At 35.8% G+C, this 25,654-nt stretch overlaps 2 protein-coding genes across 2 annotated transcripts in view; both read right to left on the bottom strand.

Moving 5' to 3' along the window:
* The window catches only part of LOC131483103 (protein broad-minded-like), a 31,549-nt gene extending 20,848 nt beyond the window's left edge, over positions 1-10,701 (bottom strand). The window contains exons 1-2 of the mRNA XM_058680124.1: positions 10,264-10,701; positions 3,347-3,487 (exon numbers count right to left, since the gene is read on the bottom strand). Coding sequence (XP_058536107.1) covers positions 3,347-3,487; positions 10,264-10,365 — 243 coding nt within the window. The 5' untranslated portion in view covers positions 10,366-10,701. The remainder of the gene's footprint in view (positions 1-3,346; positions 3,488-10,263) is intronic.
* A 333-nt stretch (positions 10,702-11,034) lies between these two features.
* TBC1D32 (TBC1 domain family member 32) overlaps positions 11,035-25,654 on the bottom strand; it is a 192,735-nt gene continuing 178,115 nt past the window's right edge. Inside the window, exons 26-30 of the mRNA XM_058669172.1 lie at positions 25,466-25,591; positions 22,957-23,040; positions 12,948-13,017; positions 11,149-11,287; positions 11,035-11,049 (exon numbers count right to left, since the gene is read on the bottom strand). Of these exons, the coding sequence (XP_058525155.1) occupies positions 11,035-11,049; positions 11,149-11,287; positions 12,948-13,017; positions 22,957-23,040; positions 25,466-25,591 (434 nt within the window). The remainder of the gene's footprint in view (positions 11,050-11,148; positions 11,288-12,947; positions 13,018-22,956; positions 23,041-25,465; positions 25,592-25,654) is intronic.

Genomic DNA, 25,654 nt, shown 5'->3' with positions numbered 1-25,654 from the left:
AACTAATCTTTGTGTCCCACCTAATAAAGTATAAGTGAATCCATGCTGACTGTTTCCCGTCTGATTCTAAGCTTTCCTTGTTGTTCTCTATCTATTCTAGATTTTTTATTTGTTTGTTTGGTTATTTGTTTGTTTTGAGGGGTGTCCAGAGCGATCCTGATGGTCATTGCCAGAGAGGGTGGGGACCCCAAGTTGGAACCAAGCGAGGACCAGAGAGAGCTCCTCTCCCTAGACCTGAAGGAAGTTTACTGTTCTTCTGTTTCTGCGGACTGTTCAGGGCTCCTGGCTGTTGTTCTGATGCCCCTGGATCCTGTGAGGAAGGATTTGGACTTCTTCCATCCCTTGTGGTAGATCCAAGTGGGAATGGATGACCTCAGAGTTCTTAGCTTCCGAAGGCAGTCCAACTCCCCGTGGTCTCCTTGGCAGTTGGGATGTAGTCCTTGAAGCTCCTACTGATAGTCCTTGGTGAGGATCCGGGAGTCTTCAAGGTTAGGATACAAGCCTCCTCCTGTCCTCTTGCTCAATAGGGCTTCTTTTAAGTTGATAGAGCTTATTAGTGTCTCAAACTAGATCCCATTCTGACACGTAATAAAAAGATAATATAAGTTTGTTTTGGTGCAAATATATATATGTACTTTTTCGGAAATCTATATGTAGTTTTTCCTAATACACATTCTCTAGGAACGTTTTGTAGAGCTCTTGTAGCCCCAGAAACGGATCATTACATTTGTAAAACAAAAGCACTGAGTGTTTACAATCAGTAAAAAAAATTACCAATAGTTAATGATAATGGTTACAAAGTAAAACACTAAGTGTTTTTATAGCAGACCAGAACACCATTCTTTGTGTAGTGTACAACTACACTTTAACACATTTAATTCGCTTATAAAAAAGAAAATTACTTGCACAACAGGCATCAAAAGTTTATGCTAAAACACAGTATAGCATAACATTGAGATGTGAGCAATTACACACTGTAAAATATTTTTATTTTTATTCAGAGTTAACTGACCTTTAAAAAACTACAAAAGCATTTCAAGTAAACAACAAAAAAAAGATTAACACAATTACTTGTGGATACTCAGTTAAGCCAAAAAAGTGTGAATTGTAAATGATTGCTTTACAATTCAGAGACAATATTTAAAACAATTGTTTGTGTTGTATGTGTTCTCATCACTGAAAGAGTGAAGTAAGAACAAAAACACATTTCAGAATCAAAGTTGTTTTACATGAAGTCCTTACTACCCAAGGGATTTCAGTAAGTCAATCCAACTCTCTGACTCTGACGTGTCTATGTCATACAATAAAGGCTAAGAGATCCACAACATTTTTAAATAGTATGATTGCAGTAAAGATACTGTATTTCTGTGGCACTTCCAGGAAGACAGTATATCACACACCGCAAGGTCTGAGAAGTGAGACAAATATGCATAGGCATTTCACAGGCTATTTCTGCTAAAAGGGAGGTACCTCAACAGGGTCAAAGCAGAATGGACTCCTTGTAGGAGATCTAGAAAGTTTTCCTTTGAGCAGACATTAAGACATAAATACCTGACAAATACAGACTCTTCACAAGGAAGAAAAGGGATCATTATAAGTGGTGACATCAGTACCAGAGAGGAAAATCCTGGGACTAGATTTGATGAATCTGACTCCGAAAAAGAAGCACCGTGAGCCTTGGCATCTGAATGTTCATGCACATAATCTATTTTTTCAAAAAGCACTGTGTCAGAAAACACACAAGGGTGCAATCATTTTCTGTAATCTTGCATTTGTAATGGCAAAAACCAGACAGGGTTTCCACATTTTATTGAAAGGATCATCTTGTTGGGCTACTTGCTTACAGTGTTTTGCAATATCAATGATATGCATTATGCGGACTCTAAGGAAATTACCGAAGATGTATCATTAAGGACAGGAGGCACTGCTTTAGTCAAGTAAGGGAACAAAATAGACCAAGGGAAATTTCTTAACAAAGGATAAGGTTAGACAAAAAGTCAATAAGATTATGCGATGTGATTTTTCCATTACTCATTTTAAAAGAAAGAATAACATATTTAGATTTCAGTCTTCATTCCAATCTGAATTACTTTTAAAAGAAATTCTACTCAGCAAATTTACATTTTTTATTGTTGAGCTCATTATTAATAAACTGAGTTTATTATTTTTACTCTAGTGATCTGAATATTTCATTTAGCAGCCTGGCAATAAATTCTTCACTAATCATCCAATCCATAAATACCTAAAAATAAATAACTTTAAAGGGAAAATTCTTAATTAGATGAAAATAAATAAGCCTTGGAACACAACATTGAATCAAATAATCACTTGGCCATATATGCCCACTTACTTAAATTTTGTCACTGTATTTTATAATTAGCAATGAAATGGCATATAACATCAATAAAGCACATATGTTCTTAAGGCAAAACATGATTAGCTCCCCCAGTGAGTTACAGAAAAGTTATTTTTATAGTTATTTGATGCTTTGAATAAAGATTTAACTATAAAAACAAAGCAAGCTTTAAGTTCCAAAGTACTAATTTTAACCTGATTAAAACATATTGAATAAACCATTTACACCCAATATTAGCTAATTACAGGAAGGTAACATTTCTGGCACTACTGCAAATGACCATACTGATTGTTTACTGTGAAAACTTCAGTCTGCAAAAATACAGTAAGCTTTCCCAGTTCCAAACCACATCACCTAAAGACAAGGTGAATCACCTGGGCCCTTTTGTTAGCTAAGAATTATCTCCTGGATCAGAAACTCTATACTGCATTCCTCCCATCTTACCTCAACGAATCATTACATCAGCCTTATTACTATTAATGTTAGTCAATTATCAACTTCATAAAAAGTCAGAGGGTTTGGGAAAGCTCATAGCCTAAACAGCAGACATTGCACTTGAAATCTATAAATACTAGGCATCTACTGTAAAACATATTTTTGTGTTTTTAAAAATTATTAAATAGAACAAATTTCATGTATTTCACAAATGCAATTCTAAGACAAATACACTTTCCTCTTTTCCCCTCCTTCCTTCCTTCTTTCCCTCCTTCCGTCTTTTCTTCTTTCTTTTCTTTTCATTCTTCCTTCCTTCCTTGCACTTCCCCTTCAGTTTCTGCAGTAACATAAATTTACTTTATAATCACAGGCTTAATGTACCATTAGCCATGGTGCTGAACAAGTGACTTGGGGAGAAAAGCCAGTTTAAAGGTTTAAATACATATGCTTATTAATTTAAATATATTTTATATACCTGGCAGGAATGCAATTTTGTTCAAAAGCAATGATACCTATACCTGAGAGTTAAAGACAATTTATCTGTTTGCGGCTTACCTGGGATGGTGCAAAACCAGACATGTGAAATGCTGAAAACACAAGTGGTACTTCAGCCTTCAGCAGCATTTCAATATAGTGAATGCTGCAAAAATATACTGGATGGATACCAGATTCTACAGTTTCAGTAGGTAGATACCTCTACATAAGAAAGAAATCAAGAATTAAACGATTAATATACAGATAACTGAGTATGATCAAGCATCCATTTAACTAAATCTCTTTTACCCCAGAATTGTGCTTCCAAATTAATTTGGTGGTATGACAAATTTTTGCAAGTATTATAATTAAATTATGGTAATTAAATGTAAATTAAAATCACAATGTTATACACTGTATAAAGAAGAAAACTCATTAAGACAGTATTATATACCTTTCCTAGACACAGAAATACTTTGAATGTGCATAATTTCAATCCTCATGGAATGATGATAAAGAGAGTTACATGAGAAATAAATGTATGAGTGAGCTTATGAGAAATGGGTGCTTTATTGTTTAACAGTAAATCATTTAAATATGCTTAATATTATTGGTTTTGGACAAAAATTCACAATGCTAAAAAGCTGAAGCTTTGTTAGTTATTGATATTTGTTTAATCTCTTTTTCTATGTTGATACAAACCGAGATTTGAACCTGAATTTAGAACAATCTAAAATGTGAACTCTGTAACTAACTCATCTCTAAAACTATAAAAAGATGCATAATGCATTTCCACAAAAATTCTCATGTCACTTTGTTTTTTTATTTCTTGTACAGGCATACGTACACCTGTATGTAACTAATGCATAAATATACACATGCATATATTTACAAACTTATGTTTTCAGTCATTATTCATAAATGTAATTATTTTCTTAATTTAGTTCTTAGGTACAATTTATCATTGTAAATGATCATGTTTTATTGTATATTATTTTAAATCCAACATTTAGGACAGAATTTGTTTTAAACAGAGTGATAAATATAAAGGTATATGTTTGTGTTCTACATTGCAAAGTTAAATATAAATATAAATTAAATATAAGAGCTTAAATATAAATATAAATTAAATGTAAGACCTTATGGGAAAGACTTGCAACTTTCTGCTACAACACAAACTGATCTAACAGAGTTCAGTAAACCGTCTCTGAGAATGTACAGGCAAAATAGGTCATGCTTTATCACCAATACCATAACTTGTACATCATGTAGAGAAGGGAATAGAAAACACTGAGAATCACTAAAAATTTTGATTCTGTAATTGTAGAAAACACAAATCACTCAGGAAAAACACAGAAAAAATAGACTTCAAATATGAATAATGGTCCTTTTTTATGGGGGGCAGCTCTTGTAACTTTCACTGATGCTCTGAAAATTGGTTACATGTGTGCCATGACATGTTTATGGTTATAAAATTAAAACCTAAATTTATATTTGAATTCTATTAGAATTAGGAGATATTTTTTGAGGAATAAGAGAAAGTTCTATGTGGCTACTCTATGGAATAATTGCCTCTTGACTATCATCAAAGGAGATTTATATGTGCATAAAACAATTTATTTTTTAATGCAAATTTATCACTTTTTCTTTTTCACAATTCCTGTGAGGAGTTAATTTATCATTTTTAAAGTTTAAACATTTTATCATTGTACATATTTATAGATTACAACATATAATGTTGTACATGTGGGTGATATTTAAGTACAATTATACATATGTGAATCTATAATTAGGAAACACATATATACATATGTAGAAATATATATATAGAAATATATGCGGGCCCGGCGGCGTGGCCTAGCGGCTAAAGTCCTCACCTTGAAAGCGCCGGGATCCCATATGAGCGCCGGTTCTAATCCCGGCAGCTCCACTTCCCATCCAGCTCCCTGCTTGTGGCCTGGGAAAGCAGGAGAGGACGGCCCAAAGCTTTGGGACCCTGCACCCGCGTTGGAAACCTGGAAGAGGTTCCTGGTCCCGGCATTGGTTTGGCGCGTACCGGCCCGTTGCGGCTCACTTGGGGAGTGAAACATCGGATGGAAGATCTTCCTCTCTGTCTCTCCTCCTCTCTGTATATCCGGCTTTTCAGTAATAATAAAATCTTTAAAAAAAAAAGAAATATATGCACACACACACACATATATATATGTAACATTCAACATTTCTATATATTTAAAACATCCAAAATCCTATCTGGGTTTTTTAAGAGAGATGTACAGGACATGACCTCTATTCGCCATACAATGCAAGAGAAGCCGTCTGTCAAACAGGCATGTGCACTCTCATGTTTCCTGAAGCACTATTCACAAAAGCCAAGAAACTGAAACAACACAAGTGTGTCCACTATGATGAATGGATAAAGAAAATGTGACAATATACAAAACAGTACCACTGAGTGAAAGAAATATTGAAATCCTATCACGTACAATGACACAGATGGAAGTAGAAATCATTATTTAAAGTCAAATGAGCCAAGACAGAAAGAGGAACATAAGCTCATTTGTATCTGGTTTCAAAATAATACGGTAACATCATAGATATTAACAATATAATGGTGATTATCACAGGCTGGGGTGGGAAGGCATGTTGGAAGGATGGGGGAAGAATTACAAAAGGGTGCTTAGTCTAGCTTCTCATATGTTTTTACTAAGACAGAGGCAGGCATGGTTGTTATTTTGATTTTCATTACTGAGAGTAAGCATTCCAACACAGACAAAAGTCTTGATTTTCCTCAATCTATCATTTTACTAATACCTCAATGTTAATTATTCAAAGAACTCTATTTCTTGAAAAAATTCCATACAGAATGACTGCTTCCTCATTAAATTTTTCCATAAAAATTAAGAATAATTGAATATAATTTACTTTAATTAATATAGGTTTATGGTATAAATTATTTCAAAGGACAATTTTTTTCAAATTATTTTCTCTCACATAAGTAGTCAATTTATAAACTCTAGAAAGCTTCAAGTTAAATATTTGATAAAATTTTCAAGATTTTTCTTAACTGACGATAACTGGATAAGTAAAACTTGATGTGTTTAAAACATATTTAAAAACATTTCACATAGGGAGAATCAAGATGGTGCAATAGGGTAAGGACATGTTTAAACAGCCTGAGAAACATTAGCCAGTGTAAAGCAGAGAGGGCACATTGCAGGAAACAGGAGAGGACAGAACAACAGTGGAGGGGCACCTGGAGACTGACAGACACAGGAAAGAGACGGACACAATGGTGTGGTGTTGCAATGACGGATACCCCAGCAGCATTCAGCGAGTGGTGAACCGAATTGCATCGTTAGCCAGAACTACATCAGCAACCAGGAAAATAATATTGACTATGCCATCAATGCATCAAAACAGGTCCATGTGGCTCTCAGACCTAACAACTAACAGGTTCCAGCAAGATGAGCACCACCAACAGGACACCTGGTGTTTCCCTAATCCTGGGACCTGCTCCAAATGCAAGTGTGAGAAAGTGTACAGACAATGGTGTAGCCTCAGCATGATATCACAGGAGGAGGAGACTGGTGAGCAGGAGCTGGGGCTATGGAGACCATGGTGGAAATCTAATGTAAGAACCTAGACCTGGAACTTGCTGGAGGGAGTGGCAAAAATGATTATACACAAAGAGCCATGTACAAACTGCAATAAGTAAAATCAAACTGCAGACCTGTGGGTGACTGAGCTTAGAAACCTGCCCCTTGGGGGTCTCTGCTAACCAGAAGTACAATGACCAAGAGGAAAAGAAGAGACAAAGGCACAACGAATATTACTGAAGACTCCCCTTTGAAGGAGCAAAACCTTTTGCCAACCTCAGAGTTCACTGAGGAAGACATCGAGAAAATAGGGGATACAGAATTCAAAACACTTGTTATAAAATTTTTTATCAGCAATGAGAAGCACATAAAGCAGGAGTTCAAGAAATTTAAGGAATATGTCACACTGGAAATGAATCAAATGAAAGCTGATATATCAGAAATGAAGAATACAGCGGAGAAAATTAAAAGTAGAGTGGAGAGCCTCCAAAATAGAATGAAGGAGGCAGAAGAAAGAATCTCAAAACTAGAAGATATTTCCTGTCACCAGGGGGAAACAAAAAAAGCTAGAAGCAGAGCTGGATCAGGCCAAAAAAAAAAAAAAAAAAAAATTCAAGAATTGAAAGACACTATTAAAAGGCCAAATATAAAAGTTATGGTTATGGGAGTCCAGAAGGTGCAGAAAGAGAAACTGGTTTTACAAATCTATTTAATGAAATAATAAGGGAAAATTTCCCTAATCTAGAGAAAGAATTGGAAACAACATCCAGGAGGGACACAGAACACCCAACAGGATTAACCAAAAGCGATCTTCACCACAACACATGATCATCAAGCTCTCTTCAACTGAACATAAGGAAAAGATCCTTAAATGTGCATGTGAAAAAAGATCAACTGACATATAAAGGAATGCCAATTAAATTCACAGGAGACCTCTCACAGAAACTCTACAGGCCAGAAGAGAATGGAGCGACATATTCCAGATTCTAAAAGAAAAAAAATTGTTGGCACAGGATAACATATCCAGCAAGACTTTCCTTCATCTTTGAAAATGAAATAAAATTCTTCCACAGTAAAGTTAGAAGAATATGCCTTCTCCAAACCTGCCCAACAAATGATACTTCAAGATGTTCTCTTGACAGAAAAGAGGAATAGCACCCAACAAAACTAAAGGCAAATGTAAGAACATCCCAGTAAAATAGCAACAGAAGACTAAATCAATGAACAACTCATTGTTAAAATGACAAGACCAAATTACGACCCATTCATATTAATCCTGAATGTAAATGGCTTAAACTTATCAAATGTCACAGATTAGTAGACTGGATTAAAAAACAAAATCCATCTATTTCTTGTGTACAGGAGACACATTTCACCAAAAAAGATCAACGGAAACTATATCTCATAAATTTTTATCTGTTTGGGCTAGTTTCATTTCTTCAAAGCACTTTCTTCTGATTAAATTCTTCAATGATTTATAGAACACATAATAGCATCATTTCCTTCAAGAAGGTTTTTATTTTCATTTTCATTTCTTCAACAACACATTAGTCATTCAGTAGCATGTTTACTTAACTTCATGGTGTTGTTAATTTTTTTTTTCTTTCCGTTTTGATTTTGTATTGTGGCTTTTCATTTAAGGGGATGTATAGTAACTGTGTAATGGAGACTATCATAGCCAGATGTGAGGATACAACATGGTATGCATCTCTACTTCCAGACAAAGATAGACTCCCAATGAAACTGTTAACTATACCTTGACAATAGGATGCTGGACTCTCTGCCATTGTCCATGCCCGTAATGATAGACATATGACTGTGTATGAATAGCTATACTATAGTAATGATACAGGGGATTGATTGGATGCATTTTTCATAGAAGAGTGGAGAGATATAACTTCTTTCTTTTTACACAGTCAAGTACAATTTAAATGGACAAAGTTGCTCAAATTCTGGTTACAGGAATAAAATATGTTCTAGTCATTGGTTGAAAAACTAGTACAAACTCGTTTTCCATTTGTTGCTTCTTGTTCATGTGAACAAAACTCACCAGCAAATCTTACTCAGGAATTGCATATAATTATTTCAAACATGAAATCTTAAAATACCAATATTGAATACATTGTGATGTTCTGGGTTCATCTTATTTAGCACAAGCATGTGCACTCATGTACAGCAAAACACAAGTATACAGTAAATAGCACTCAGCAGACATTTCTGTCTAATTCCTCATAAACACTAGCTGATCTTCAAGGCGCCACATGATTTCAGCGCAACATAGTATAGAGCGTAGGCAGTTTCCCTTAGCTGAAGTTCTTACTAACACATAAAAGCAATAAATAAACAGAAACACTGTTGTTAATTAATATACTTCTAAAATAACTTCTAACATCTCATAAGAGTAGTAAAAATTTTTTAAATAAATTATCAACCAAGATGTCCACCAATTCATAACTGAGTTAAGGAAATGTGCTGTGCATGGAATACTTCTCAGCCATAAAAAAGAATGAATCCTGTCTGCATAAAATGGGTACAATTGAAGCCACAATGCTTAAGGAAATAAGCCAGTCCCCAAAGACAAATACCACAGATTATAATAAAAACTAAGTACATATTTACAAAATGCACATAAAGTTCTTTCCACTACCAAATAGCTATAATTTCTATTGAATAAGTTATTTTCTTATAAGTCAGTTACCAAAAATTCTTTATAATAGAGTAATAACAAAAAATTGAAAAGTTACCCTTTTTTTTTTTTAAAGATTTTATTATTATTGGAAAGCTGGATAAACAGAGAGGAGGAGAGACAGAGAGGAAGATCTTTCATCCGATGATTCACTCCCCAAGTGAGCCGCAACGGCCAGTGCTGTGCTGATCCGATGCCGGGAACCTGGAACCTCTTCCCGGTCTCCCACGAGGGTGCAGGGTCCCAAAGCTTTGGGCCATCCTCAACTGCTTTCCCAGGCCACAAGCAGAGAGCTGGATGGGAAGTGGAGCTGCTGGGACTAGAACCGGCGCCCATACGGGATCCCGGGACTTTCAAGGCGAGGACTTTAGCGGCTAGGCCACGCCGCCGGGCCCGAAAAGTTCCCCTTCTACAATTCATTAACTTACCAAATGAAAAGTTTATAATATAACATTTTTTAAACTTTTATTTCATTATATTATTTCATGAAAATGCTTTTATAATTATTAATCTTTCATTTAGTTATTATTAGGTAAGATATCAAGTATTTGAGAAAATGTCAAATCTATACTTTCAAATATAATTAGCTGAAGAAGCATTCGGTAAAAAAATAGATACAAATTATTACAGAGCTCTCTGCAAATAATAGGTCCAATGAACCTAAATTTGCTCCTTATAATTCTAAACCCTCAATTAAAACAAACTAAAAGCCTTACAGAAACATGTAGTCTTGGCAACCAAAGGAAAGCAGACGTCAGAACTCTGGAAAACTGCTGAAGAAACTGAACTGTTTTCTCTTTGTCACCCAGCATTATCATGAAGAGAGAAGACACAAACCAGTCATGGCCCGCATAACTCCCCTGCAGGCAGACTAAACCTTGTAGTTAAGGAGCCTTTGTAATATTTCATCTTACTAGAACAAACACAAGAGCTTCACAGTTGTATATTTCTAAAATTTCCATCATTCACAGGTTTTCAACGATTGACAAATATTAGAGTCAAAGTGAACCTTACTAATAAAAAGAATATCCTTTATAATCTGTATTTTAATAAACTATTTGCTAACAGTGGGAATTTATGTCAATACTAATAAGAGAAAGAACTCCTTGCTTTGTGAAAATTCAATTGTTCAAATAATAAACAACTAACAACTAACTTTAGCTAAATTTATCCACTAAGTCACTGCCATAACTAAGCATACATTCCAAACAGTTTTAGAATTTGGTATTCCAAATAGATTTTACACATTTTATTTCTTTAGGGCAAACCCCATTTTAAAATGATAAACAAGCAAATTAAGCAATAAATATATATGCTATAATGAAAAGCAAGCAGCAGTTTGATTTTTCTTCTGGATCTAAGACATTGATGTCTAAAATGATCTTAAACATGTCTGAAAACACTCTAATGACCTTAGTTATTCATCTTAAGACTTAATAAGTAAGTCTGAAATGAATGATAATGACTCAGTTTAGCAAGCCACATATTTAAAGAATGACGCACTATAAAGATACAACAAGTAACTAAGAGTTAAATATTACTATACTAGAAATGTGATAAGATATCCCAATATAAAAAAATTTGTGAAGCTCAACTATTACAAATCCACTCAAAAAAAGGATATGAAGAGGGGAGTTTGCAGGAACTTGCTGCTGTTTCAGGAATCTCTCACTGTGCTTTAACACCCAAGCGAGATCATTTTCTGCACCATCTTTTAACAGGTTGAGGAACTTGCCATACCTACATTAATAAACCATAAAACATAGTTACACAGGTCCTGCACTGATCATTGGAATTTTGAGAAAGATTTATTTGAAAAACTAATGGGGAGAGAGACAGAGGGAAAATGGCTGGGAAGGAGAAGCAGAGAGAGAGAAGAAAGGAGAACGGGAGAGGGAAGTAGAGAGCCTTCGATTTGCTGGTTTTATCTCTAAATATCCACAAAAGCCAGCTCTTGGCCAGGTCGAAGTGACAAGCTGGGGACTCTGTCCTATTCTCCATGGAGGATGTGTCAGGGGCTCCAGGCACGGCCATCTTTCACTGTCTTCCAAAGTGTATTCACGGCGAGCTGGAGCAGAGCATAGCAGGCACAGGAGTGCAGCAGACACCCGGAAGTGGGACGTGTCTGCAACACAGTGCCAGTCACCTGAACGGTCATTTTTTTTTAAATAAAAGTGAATTACTCTTAAGAACTCAAAGTTTTAGGTTTCAAAATACATACTTTTAGCTTGACTATGTTAACTATCATACTGTCAAAATGTTACAGTTAATTACAACACCTGGCTAATCTAGGGAAGTACTTTGTAAATTGTTAATTGTGAGAGGGGTCACTACTGTGACTTAGTGAACAAAGGCCAGGAGTTCAGATAAGGCAGAGTCCTACACAATAATAACATTGTGAATATACCCCATTATTTGTAAGGCGGAAAAAATTATTTGTAATGATCTGAAACAGACTGCTTTACATAAATTCCCTTATATTTTCATGTACACTGAATGCAACTATGCATAAACCTTACTAAGATTGGTTCATCATATTAGATAATCTCTGCTTCTGGTTACATTTCTTGTGGTATTTGATGAAGAACCAAACAAAAACAGTCTGTTTTTGCAACAGTCAAAATCACTCTACAGACAAGTATTTCATCATAAGCCTGTTCACTTATTCTAAAAATATATTAGGGGCTGGTGTGGTGCTGGATGTTTAGCCGACACTGGAAACACAAGCATTCCTATCACAGTGTCAGTTCAAGTCGCAGCTGCTCTGTTTCCAATCCAGTTCCTAGCCAGTGCATCCTGAAAAGCTCAGTCTTTTAATACCCCCCATGGGTATCTTTTTTATACTTGATTATGAAAATGGCTGCATAAGTAAAATAGGACTCTGAAGACTTCATTTAACAAGGGGGACGTTTCAAGAAGTCAATCTTTAACTGCCAGAGTTTGTCATTTAGCTTGCACAGTTATTCTAAAAATTATGAGTTCTAACAACTCTAAACATAAAAATCTTTGCTTCTTCATTTTAATTTCTGCATATAACCTTAAGGTACTTCTGTACTCAACAGTATACTTGACAATTAGATCTAATCATATTTTAGAAAATGGTATGATTGTGCTACTGATGTTATGATTTCTAAAATGCTATTTTTGGGAAAAATGATAGTCATAGAGGCTTAAAGAGATTGTAATTAGTCTCTGGAATAACAATGAACTGTAACTGATTTAACTGCAGAGAAATTTAATCATGTGCCAATATCCTAAAAAGTTATTATTTTCTGGATGATAAACGCTGAGTGTGAAGTATACAAAGGAGTGGTTGTTAAATTACATATTGTTAAGAATACATAAGGCAGATAAAGCAAATTCTAGAAATCCACAAGAGAGCTCGACCGTCATAACACACCTGATAGTCATTTTAATGCCCAGCTGCTGTACAGATGAAAGATTCTTGCTCTTCACATTTACATCAGCAACTGAAAAATAGGAAACCAACATAAAATTACGAAAAGTCTGATACTATAAAATTTTAATTGAAAAATGGTGAAAGCAATATTTTTACATATTTTAATCCACATTTTGAAAACACTGATTAATTTACACTTTTAAAAGCTATCAATTATATTTTCAAAGAAGCCACTGGGAAACTTTTTTACAAATAACTTTTCTCTAAGGATAAGCATTTAAGAATATTAAATATAAGAATGATTAACGATAATTTCATATTAATCTATTTTGCTTAGTTGTAGGCAAATAAGAACCCAAAAAAGACATTAAAAAACTGTTACATAAAAACTGTTACATAAAAACTGATCTACAAAAACTGTACTGTATTCATGCAATGCATAGTGATTTTGAATCACAAATATATCTATAGGCATGGGTGATTCCTTTTTCCTGGCAGTCATATTTAAATCTTTGATAAGTTGGTGTTACATTTTATTTTATGAAAACACACAAGGATAAGTGCACGAGCTTCCTCCTGCAGGATAGATTCTCTTGGTGAAACAGGAGCTGGTGGTCATTTACCAAAAGTGAAAACAGGGTTCTAGAGTATCAAGGACCTTAGGAAATGCTGAAAGTTTGGTTCAGTTTCTGTAAACATGGGAGTCAAGCTAACAAAACATTCAAAAGAATCATCAGACAGCCTAAGGTGCACCCAAAATTTTCAATTTTTGGCTGAAGAAGCAGACACACACACACATACACACAAATTAAGGGCATAAAGCACAGTCACTCGGTGGTACAGGTGATGAGAAGCCATGTTTTTTTGACTCTCGCTTCATGAACCAATTCTTTGCATCAGTTCATACTGATGTAGCCTGCGTTATCAATATAATCTATTTCACTTGTGGATTTATTCATTCTTTGCAATGGATCTTTTCTGAGATAATCAGTATGGAACACTCTGTAAGAAGCTGTGGGGGATGAAAGGGAAATCATACATCATACTAAAAGAACTTTCCAAGTAATGTCAGATAAAATGTGTATGCAGATAACTCTGATAGAAGCAATTCAGAAGCCCTAAGTGGGGTAAGGACGGCACAGATAAAGTGTTATGTGCATTTAGAAGAGGAAGAGATTATTCTCAACTGGTTAGGAAGAAGTGCCATTTAAGCTGAACTTCAAAATATGGGCTGACTTCAAATCTTCAAAGTTAGGGAAGAATTAAAAGTCGCTGTTATCAAACATCTATTCTTCAGACTGGTAACAATTAATCTTTCAGTATTCCTAGTATTGTGGCAAATAACTCATCCTGGTTTGCCCAGAGTTTCATGATTTTAGCACAGAAAATCCCATTTCCCAGAAAGGCTTCACAGCCCAGGGACATCATCAAGGACAGACACATTACTTAAAGTGGTAATTTTGGGCCCGGCGGCGTGGCCTAGTGGCTAAAGTCCTCACCTTGAATGCCCCAGGATTCCATATGGACGCCGGTTCTAATCCCGGCAGCTCCACTTTCCATCCCAGCTCCCTGCTTGTGGCCTGGGAAAGCAGTTGAGGATGGCCCAGGGCCTTGGGACCCTGCACCCCTGTGGGAGACCCAGAAGAGGTTCCTGGTTCCAGGTTCCCGGCTTCCGATTGGCGCAGCACCGGCCATTGCGGTCACTTGGGGAGTGAATCATCGGACGGAAGATCTTCCTCTCCTCCTCTCCTCTCTGTATATCTGACTTTGTAATAAAAATAAATAAATCTTTTTTTAAAAAAAGTGGTAATTTGGTTAAAAAAAATAAAGCAAAATTAGGTGTTTGGTGTAGGGGTTCAGTCCTGCTTAGGGAACACACATTCCATGTCTTGGTGCCTGCTTTAAATCCAAACTACTCTGCTCCTGCGCCAGCACTCTGTTGATTTGCAATTTTTGAGGCACCACATGATGGCTCAGCACAGTGTTCCCAGACTTCCATGTGGGAGATCTGGATTTATCACGTGGCTACTGGCTTCATCCTAACCCAGTGCTGATTATTGCAGGCTTTTGGGGAGCCCCCCCCCCCTCTCTCTCTCTCTCTTTCTTTTGGTATGTTTCTGTCTTTTTAAGTGTCTTTCAAATAAAGTCAAAATTAAAAATTTAGGAATCATTTTTAAAAGTTAGAAACTTTAAAAAGGACTTGGTTAGCTCCTTAATAAACTATATCTAAATCATATTTATTTATGTTCAAATGCAATCTTGGCAATATCGTTATATTTTGCCTTAAAGGGCAACAGTTAAGCTATAGTTTACCTTGTTATTTATCTTTCTTATTGTGTCAATAAACACATCTTCTTTCATCACAAGAACAGTTCTGCATTTCTGCTAAAAAGATCCTTACCCTGCAGCTATTAGTTAATAACTAAGAGGAGCTCTTCAACACCTCCATATTTTCCATCCAGAGTGGGATGGAATTTTTTCAGCCTTACTAGTCATGGGGCTATACGCTGATTTAAATTCTCAGAAAGGAATAAATCCATCATGTATAAAAGACAGAGAGCGAGAGAGATTTCTAAGGAGACTTTTGGCCCATTTATGAGCTGCTTATTTTTGCCTCTTTTGCTGGACAGACAAAAGCTAATTTCATTTGATTCTATCACTTAAAATCATAAATACAAATATCACAATCATCCTCACTATTACAGAATTATGGTCAATTTGTAAAGCTGTCAATCGTCTATATAACAACCTCAAGTTGAAGTTTTTAATTTTATCAATAATTTTAAAATGTAGCCATAGGCTAAACATATATTTAAAGATATCCACTATAGTATCAGTCAGGTATATTTTTATTCACTAAGAAGTTCTTAAAATATGTGAATCTGTCCCTGATGTGTCTATATTTCATGTTGAATAACATTTCAATCTTTCAAGTTTAAATAAGAAATTTTAGCACTATATGATTGGTGGCATTGTTGAATTGGCAAAATTGAAAGAGTCTTAATAAAACAGAATTAAAATTCTGACACTGTATCTCTATCTCTGGAACAGACCTCCTTTCAACTAAATCATGATATAGGACCACAATGTGGTTTTTATAAATTACTCATTACTATGTCAATTAATTCCATAATGATGTAAATTTTTGCTGATGGTATGTTGGAGCTTTCAATTGACTGGGATGATACTCTGCTGGCTCTGTCATCAGACCAGAGAGGGTATACCTAAGAAGCCGTTGAACTTGACGGGACAATAAGATGCTGGACTCTATGTTTGGTATACGCTTGCAATGGGGAAATCTCAACTGAACTTGAGCTGTGGTTATGCAACAAGGTGGAGGAATCCACCATGGTGGGAGGGTTTGGGGAGGGGTGGGGAGAACCCAAGTATCTATGTAACTGTGTCACATAATACAATGTAATTAATGAAGTTAAATAATAAATAATTAAAAAAAATAAATTATTGATAGAATACTCAATAATACTCAATAATACTTAGAATTCTGGTACATGAAGAATTGGATGATCAATTATGAGAAATATAATATTATCTTCAATAATAAGTAGATCTGTGTGCTGGTTTTAATACTAGTGGTTCTTTTGTGGAAAGTATACTACAGGGAGCTATCTTAACAGCAGAGAAGTATTCATACTAAATGGAGAAGGGTGTGAAGAAGTGCATTCCCAACATCATGTGGTTTATGGATCAGAGTAGCTACTGTCAGGATGCAACAGTGAGAAGCATACTAGGCTAAAGCAGCAAAGTGAGAAGAGTTGCTCAAAGGATCTATGTCACCGAATGTTACACAAGGAGCAAAGACGCTTTCTGCTCTTCTCTCAAAAGAAACCAACTCCTGCTGTACAGCCCCAGATGAGTTCTTCAACTTTTAGAGAATGGTTAGACCTTGAAGGGTATTTATAAAGCTCCAGAGAAGTTAATGACCATATTCTCAGAGTAAGAATTTACTTCCATATATTTTAACAAACAATGATAAACCAACATGCAGGTACATCAAAATTCTCTAAAGGACTTTGTTAAACAAAGACTCTATCCTAACTCAGTTAATCAGATTGCCTGATTAAGGGTGATTGTCTAGTCATTTATGTCTTTGAATTCTTATTCAATGTACCTGCTTTTTAAATTTTTTAAAGATTTGTTTATTTTTATTGAAAGATTCACAAAGAGAAGCAGAGACAGAGAGAAAGATCTTATTGTCCACTGGTTCACTCGTCAAGTGGCCGCAACAGTTGGAGCTGATCCAATCTGAAGCCAGAAGCCAGGAGCTTCTTCCAGGTCTTCCAGGTGGGTACAGAGTCTCAAGACCTTGGGCAGTCCTCTACAGCTTTCCCTGGCCACAGTAGCGAGCTGAATGGGAAGTGAAGCAGTTGAGACAAGAACAGTACCCATATGGGATCCTAGTGGATGCAAGGTGAGGACTCAGCCACCAGGCTGTCACACAGGGCCCCAGGCAGTGTACGTATATACTAAAGTTGAGATTCACACTAAAGGAATAAAAGTAAAATTTAAATTCTGGTATAACTGGACAGTGATACTCTACTACATAAATTTCACTCTAATGAAGGGTTTAGCTAAATTCTCAATTTTTTTTCACATAAAAATATGTAGCTACTAAGAATTCAAATACAAATATCAAAATTCATTTTTTAAAAATGATGGGGAATAGATGGTAATAATTTTAGTATGAGTAAAATCTGGTTAAAAAAAATAAAACTGGACAAAATAAAGTTCGCTAAACAGAAATGAAGAAATCAGAAAAACATGTCAGTGTGATGTCCCGCAGGTAGTAGAGAAACTTGTATGTGATGTATACTATAACAACTTGGAAATCGATATTGAAGCATAAAAGTTTAATGAAACTTTTCATATGCAACTTGGACTGTATGGAATTTATGAAGCAGGAATTAAAATCTTAGTAAATAAAACAATAGGGCAAATGAATAAGAAAAAAAAAAGCAATAAGACACAGATGTTCTGGGCCCAGCACAGTGGCCTAGCGGCTAAAGTCCTTGCCTTGAATGCCCCGGGATCCCATATGGGCGTCGGTTCTAATCCCGGCAGCTCCACTTCTCATCCAGCTCGCTGCTTGTGGCCTGGGAAAGCAGTTGAGGATGGCCCAAAGCTTTGGGACCCTGCATCCATGTGGGAGACCTGGAGGAAGTTCCTGGCTCCTGGCCCTGGATCGTCATAGAACCGGCCATTGCGGTCACTTGGGGAGTGAAACATCGGACGGAAGATCTTCCTCTCTGTCTCTCCTCCTCTCTGAAAGTCTGACTTTGTAATAAAAATGAATAAATCTTTAAAAAAAACGATACAGATGTTCTCAGGAGATTCTGATCTATCTATCTCGCACACAGGGGTTTAATAAACACTGACAAAATGTGAAAAATGAATAGTAACAAAATTTTAGAAGTAGAGAAATAGATATGCACACTGAAAGCAAAAAATTAAATAGAAAACACATACCCCTACTCCCTGAAGTCAATGTAGAAAACCTAATGTCACAAGCTGTTTTAAAAGGAGCAAAAATGACATGTATTACATCATATAGGTCCCACTCAACAATACTTAACTCCAGCCAAAATAGAATATGGAATTATTCTAAAGAGCCCATCATATTCAATATAAACAATAATCTCAGAATAAATAAGTTGGCAAAATTTACTGAATATGAACTGAAATCACTCACTCTGGTAGATCTAATCTGCCAGCTTTTGGCTCATCATGTGGGAAACAAAATAAAATTTCAGAAGAAATAAAGGATTTCTCCGCTGCAGGACCAATCTATGGCTGCAGAAGCACTTACTGCTTGGTTGCTTATTAACTCTCTTGAAGCCCTATTTTGTCATAAAGTCAGAGAACTGTTACCACCCCCCCAAAAAAAATCAACAGCCAGAAAATTCCCTTCTGCCTCTTCCTTCCCTAATGTCACTGGTTGTATTCACATATTTTATTCAATTTTTATTGTCTTAAGATTCAACATTATATGACCCAAAATACTGAAAGAATCTCAGGTTTCTAACTGGTCCATTTAATATTATTTGGAATGAGACATTATTTCTTCCGGTTCTTTATAATGCAATTACCCTTCATTGGAAGGCTCTTCTTTTCTGTTTCTTTCAGGACTAATGGCACTGGAGGCAACCCACGTATGGACCTTCCTGTTCTATTACTGCTTCCTCTTACTCACCATGATGCCACCATCAACATCCACAGGACACTTGTGGCACTTACTGATAATAATTCAAACAGCACACTTCAAGGTGATAGCACATTGTCTCCAATGAAGCAGTTAGCTGAAAATATCAATTTCCCTTTATTTCCTAATGTTATACTTTAGTATAGACATTCTCCTTCAGTTTATATGTCACTGTATGCAGTTTACTTAACTACTTTTTATGGAAATGTTTATTTCTCTGAGAGTAGGTTCATATTAGATGCCTTCTTGCAATTATCAATATAATGCTTTACCAATAACATTTTCCATAAATGAAGGACAAAAAGAACACATTTACTTAGTATTCAAAAGTATTAGGGATATTCAAATTCATACATTATTTTAAAAAGTCAAAAAGTGAAACAATGCAAAATCTTCTAATACTCCCCTAAAATTTTTGATTAACATTATAAGGAGAAAAGCCAGGAAGTAAAAATATTTACTACACAAAAAGCCCCACTTCATTTATTATTTTAAAGAAACAATTACAGTAGTAAAAAATCATCAAAGTGTTTCAGGTGATTGAAAACAAACAAACAAACAAACAAAACACAATGTCTGCTGAGACTTGGAAAGATATTTGGGCAGATTTACAAACTGAAAATACGCGGACCAATGTCTATTTGTTCATTTCACTTTCTTTAAGCAGATAAACAGCCAAACTAATTTGATCTCTCCAGATTTGCAAATTTTATAATGGATTGAATTCCTGAGGGTGCTAACAGATGGATGATTGTGTTATTTTCATTTCAACTACCTTAGGGCTTAGAAAGCTGTCATTTTTGTTGAAAAATAGTCAATTCAATTTCTCATTTCAAGAAACATGAGAAAAAATGAATATATCTATCCAGCCCTTGCTTTGAAATAACTTTTACATCAAAACATGGCTTTTGTTTACTCAGAGTAAAACTTCATAATGACAAACCATTGTCCCACCAGTCAAAAGATATGTGATAAAGGATCAGAGCATCTAAAGCCATGGGAAGAAAACAAAACTAGCCACAAGCTCATTATGTTACAATAATACATATCAAACAGTCAGTCGGCAGGAAGGTATCTTATTTTTGGTTATGAGTTCTGGGTAGAAAGATGTTCAACTGGAATATTGGGGAATATAAATTTTCGCTAAGTTTAATCTGCTAGAGCACATATTCAACAAAGCCAACATCTGAAGTGATTTAGAAATGTGACAGGGGGCAGTAAATGCCCGGACAATTTTTTTTTTGCATGGAAATAATGAATATAACATAATTTTTTGTTATCACCTATAGAATATATGAGTCACTAGAGCAATAAGCTAAAGAGAACTGTAGCAGTTGGGGATTATTACGTTTCAGACTAAAGAGTCTCCCACACTTGGCAAGTGTGATGGCTCAACTGGCTCACACTCCACCTTTCAGTGCTTGCATCCCTTATGAACATCAGTTCATGGCCCAGATGCTTCACCTCCCATCAAGCTCCCTGCTGATGGCCTGGGAGAGCAGTGGAGAATGGGCCATAGTCTTGGGACCCTGCATACGTGTAGGAGGTCCTGAAAAAGCTGTTGTCTCCCAGGTTTGGATTAGCTCAGCTCTGGATGTCACACTATTTGAGAAGAGAACCAGTGGATGTATCTTTCTCTCTGTCTCTCCTTCGCTCTGTAAACCTGCCTCTCCAATAAAAATAATTAAATCTTAAAAAAAAAAAGTCACCCACTCTGGCCATGCAATTTGGTGTGGTTATCACCTCTTACTCCTCTCTTCTGGTATACGCACACCTGATTATTAATCCCTGCATGATTTTTATCTAAATTTCAACATTCATTAAGAAAGTCAAAATTTTTCAAATTTTCTTTAAAAATTGCTTCACAGTTTCTACTTTTTCATTTCTGCCTCAATTTCCTCATCTTAAATGTAAAAGTTATGTATACTTTTGAGACATATTATTGGGCTGAATAATACAATATTTACAAAATGCCTCAGGCTACTGTCTTAATTACAGAAGTGAAATTCCCTTCATCTACCCTACGAGGGGTTCCAGAGGGGCCTGCGTCTCCTTGCCCAGGTCCTAGGGCCCACATGCATGGCAGGTATCAGGATCATGAGTCCCAGGGGTGAGGAGTTTTGCGGGGCTTGGGTCATACTGCCCAAAACTTTCAGCTTGCCTGCACAATGGGTGAGGGATCCATGAATCCTGGGGGTGGGGGTATCCAGAGAAGTTTGGGTCTCCTGACCCAGGTCACTTGGCCCATCTGCATGGTAAGTGCCAGGTCAGTGAGCCCTGGGGGTAGAGGATCTAGAAGGCTTTGTGTCTCCTGGTCCAGTTCCCCAATCCCCATGTGCAGTAGGAACTAGATTGAAGAGCCTCAGAGGTGGGAGTATGGAGGAGCCTGGGTCGCCATGACCCACCTGTGTGGTAGCTGCCAGGTCCGTCAACCCCAAGGGTGGGAATCTGGCATGACCCAGATCACCTGACTCGGGTTCATGAGTCCCATGAGAACTGGTCCTCCTCAGTGTAAAGGATGGTGTGCTGGATGGAAACCATGGTGCACATAGAGGACATGTTAGCCCATTGGGGCCTACAGAGAACATTTGATACCATATCAGAGGGGAGAACAGAACTTATGGACAACTACCCCAGCCAAACAATGACAGTAAATATCTGGGCAAATGGAGACTTTAAGATCTACCATGTCAACTAATGGACACTGGAAGGGATTCCTCATCCATAAATTAGTAAGACTGACAGCATTTCAGAACTATCGCATCCACCTGGGCAGAACTCTCAGAGCAATGCCACATTGTGACCATGGATTGATACTGGGTGGTTTTTACCATCCTTCGGTACTGGGACGGTAGGAGGGCTGGGTATGGCCTATCTCCTTATAGCTCTCCTCCTCCTAGAAATGGGAAAAAGAAATTGAAAGTTTGGAAACAATGATCACACCTAAATTCTCCCTAACCCTAGATCATTCCCATCCTGATAGACTATGTATGTAAACATCATCTAAAATACTACTAATAAAAAATAATAAAAGCCAATTCTAATTATTCTAATTAGAGATCTCATCAAGTTAAGAATTTGACACAATAAATTACCAAGTGGTTTTGATGGCCAAAAAAAAAAAAAAAAAAAAAAAGACTACAGATGGATACAATCAGGTAAATTTAAGATGGATGCATTAAGAACACAGAATTGATACAATTTAGTAATTGGGAAAGAAATGTGAACTTAAAACAAAGACAATGATGACTCTTCAATTTTTCATTTCAATGATTAGCAGATGAGTATACTCCCTACCAAAGAGAAAATGAAGGATGCCAGTGCATGACAATAAAATATGAAGAGGTCAAGTTCCTGCTGGAGATAATAAGTTTGAAATGTTCTATGGCAAATTCAGTTGATACTTACCTAATTAGTCAGCCAGAAATATGAGAATGAGGCTAACATATATTTGTACAAAAGATATAAATTTTGAAGACATTAATACACAAATGATTAATAAAATAATGTAAAAATAAGAGTGGGAGACAAGGCCTCAAAGAAAATCATAAATTTTAATGGGTAGAAAAAAGCAAAGCTCAAGAATTAATTCCAGTTACACAGTTACAGGAAATTCAGACACATGAAAACAGAAGAGACTTAATGACATTTGCAACATACATAGCACCATGTGAGAGATGTTCTTCTTTTTTCCACTTTAAAGTTCTTTAATGACCTGATTATGCATCCTCATGAAACAGTACCTATTTGCACAGTGAGCATTTTTCAGGCTTCAGAATGTTTAAAACGTACCTGTATATTCCACGGAGGGGAAGTAACATTGTGATGGGCTTTCAGTGAGATGAAGCACAAATTTTCCAAGTAATTCTACTAACACTGCAATAAACAAGAGAAAAATTAGGAAATCAAAGGTCAGGAATAGTACATAATAATATTCTCCAAATTGCATAGCAGCAGATAAAAGTCATTGTAGCTTCTTCCGTTACATTTTATGGGGGGGATCAATTCAAAATGTGCATGGCTTTAGCATTCATTACATCATATGAGATTTAAATTAAATTTTAATAGCTTAGCTGTAAACCTATTCAATGTGAAACTGGAAAAGAATCATCTGTTATCTTTAGACCCTCTAAGGATTATTTCAGAATTTGCTAAATGGTTTCAATACAGAAAGAAAATTAGCACTAATTAGGTTGTAATATCTCACCATCACAATTGGCATATATGAGTATAAAGGAAAAACCAGTGGATTCCAAGATACCACACCATTCATGCCCCTGTCAAACTAGATACGTATGCTTTATATACTACATGTTTTATAACTTTGCAATTGAAGACGTCTGTTCAAAGTAGCCATATCAGAAAGTAAGCTTGCCCTGCATGGCTGAGAGTGACAAATGCTTCCGTTTAAGCTGGATGATGTTTCTGCATTTGTACATATTTCCCCACAAAATGGACGTAACAAGGTAGACTGTAAGTAATATGGAACTCAAGAGTTTTTTTTTTTCCTAAACAAGACTACATCACTGACATACTTACTCATAAACAAGAGACTTTTAGCTACCTTTTAAAATTATGTCTAAATTACATTAACCATAACAGTGACTTAGCTTAACTAAAATATCATATCAAAGTGCATTTTAAGCATATATTTGCTTAGACTTTTTCTATACTGAGTTGTATAAGGCAAAAATTCTACTATAGTTAACAACAATCGTATTAAGTATATCACAAGTCTTTCTTCATTGAATAATTATGTAAATCCCAGGCCTCAGGCTAGAGCTCCCTGTAGTCGTTTTACAGACATGCAGCTAAATACTCTTCACAGAACTGAAAAATTTCTCACACATCTGTGATCGAGCTACTCAAAAGAGGATCTGACACTTAAGGCACTGAGTTAATATCACACTATCTAAGGCATACTATTTCTAGCCTTGAAATCTGAAGTTACCATATTAGATCAAAATGTTATAGAGGCTCACCAATAGAGTATATGGTTCATATGCAAAAATAATGAAAATTATTGGCCTTTCTTCCTTTAATTCTGGGGTATTATGAGATTTGTGGACTATAACACCACAATTTGCAACATTTGTAACTTTTTACTGAAAAGAAACTGAAGGCAGCTTGTTCAAGGATACTTAGGTAATTACTACTCCCTTGGTATTCTGGACACACTATGGCACAAAGGAAGAGACTGCATTTCCTCTTGCCTTCCTCTTTCTGGATTTACACTTTTTGCACTACCTACAGGAGATACATTTCATCAACAAAAATTAGCAGAAGCTATATCTCATGGAGTTTGATTTGTTTGTTGTTAGTTTCATATCCTCAAAACACTTTCTTCTGATTAAATTCTTCAATGACTCATAGATCATACAGCAGCTTTATTTTCTTAAAAAGGTTCTTGATTTTCTTTTACATTTCTTCAGCGACACATTAATCATTCAGTGGCATGTTATTTAACTTCATGGTGTTGTTAACTTCTTTTTTCTTTCTTCTTTTTTCTTTTCTTTGTTGATTTTATTTTGTGGCTTTTCATTTAAGGGGAAGTATAGTAGCTGTGTAATGGAGACTCTCTTATCTAGTAACATATTATTCAACTTCATGGCATTGCAAATTTCGATTTTTCTTCCTATTGTTGATTTTACATTGTGGCTTTTCATTTGAGGGTATGTACAGTAACTGAAATGGAGACTAGCATATCCAGACGTGAGGATACAAAGTAATATGCATCTCTACTTCCAAAGGTGGACTTACAATGAAACTGTTTACTATATGACAATAGGGTGCTGGACTCTCTGCCATTTTCTATGCCCCCAATGATGGACATTTGACTGTGTATGAAGAACTATACCTTAGTAATGATATAGAGGAACTAGGTGGGGGGATGAAATTGGGGAGGGAATAAGGGAATGCCAGGAGCCTATGGAACTGTATCATAAAATAGTGATAATGATGATGATGATGATAATAATAATAATAATTTAAAAAAGAAAAGAAGAAGTTAACTGGTAAACTGATAAAATGAAATGAAGCAAACTATTACCTAGGCAAAAGTAGATCAGTGTCCCAGTTCTCATACCAAATATACTATGACAGTTTAGAACAGAATTGGGAAAGGCTTCAACCCTTAGATTTTGTTGTTTCAGAATCACAAATTTTACAGAAATTAGTGAACTCTTGGAATCATTATTTTGTATTAATCTAGTACTAATACTCAGAAACCACAATTTCCATGAATATAACCTTCACATCAAAAAGAAAAAGAAAAATTCCACAAAGTTAAAGATAAATTTACCTTCTCCACTGAGCAGGTCAGGTTTGGCCTTCATCACTTTGCAGAATTGTCTTCGGCAGTTTTCAAACAACTCAGTTTGCTTATCAGACATTTCGAAGCATAGTAAAAGCTTGTCAACATCATCGTCTAGCAAGAAAGATGACATGTTGTAACAAGACATGCAAAATATATTGGAAAATATGTGTTAAG

The sequence above is a fragment of the Ochotona princeps genome, chromosome 1 (genome assembly GCF_030435755.1).
Source record: "Ochotona princeps isolate mOchPri1 chromosome 1, mOchPri1.hap1, whole genome shotgun sequence".
Classification (NCBI taxonomy): domain Eukaryota; kingdom Metazoa; phylum Chordata; class Mammalia; order Lagomorpha; family Ochotonidae; genus Ochotona; species Ochotona princeps.
This window is presented reverse-complemented; position numbering and strand designations above follow the sequence as displayed.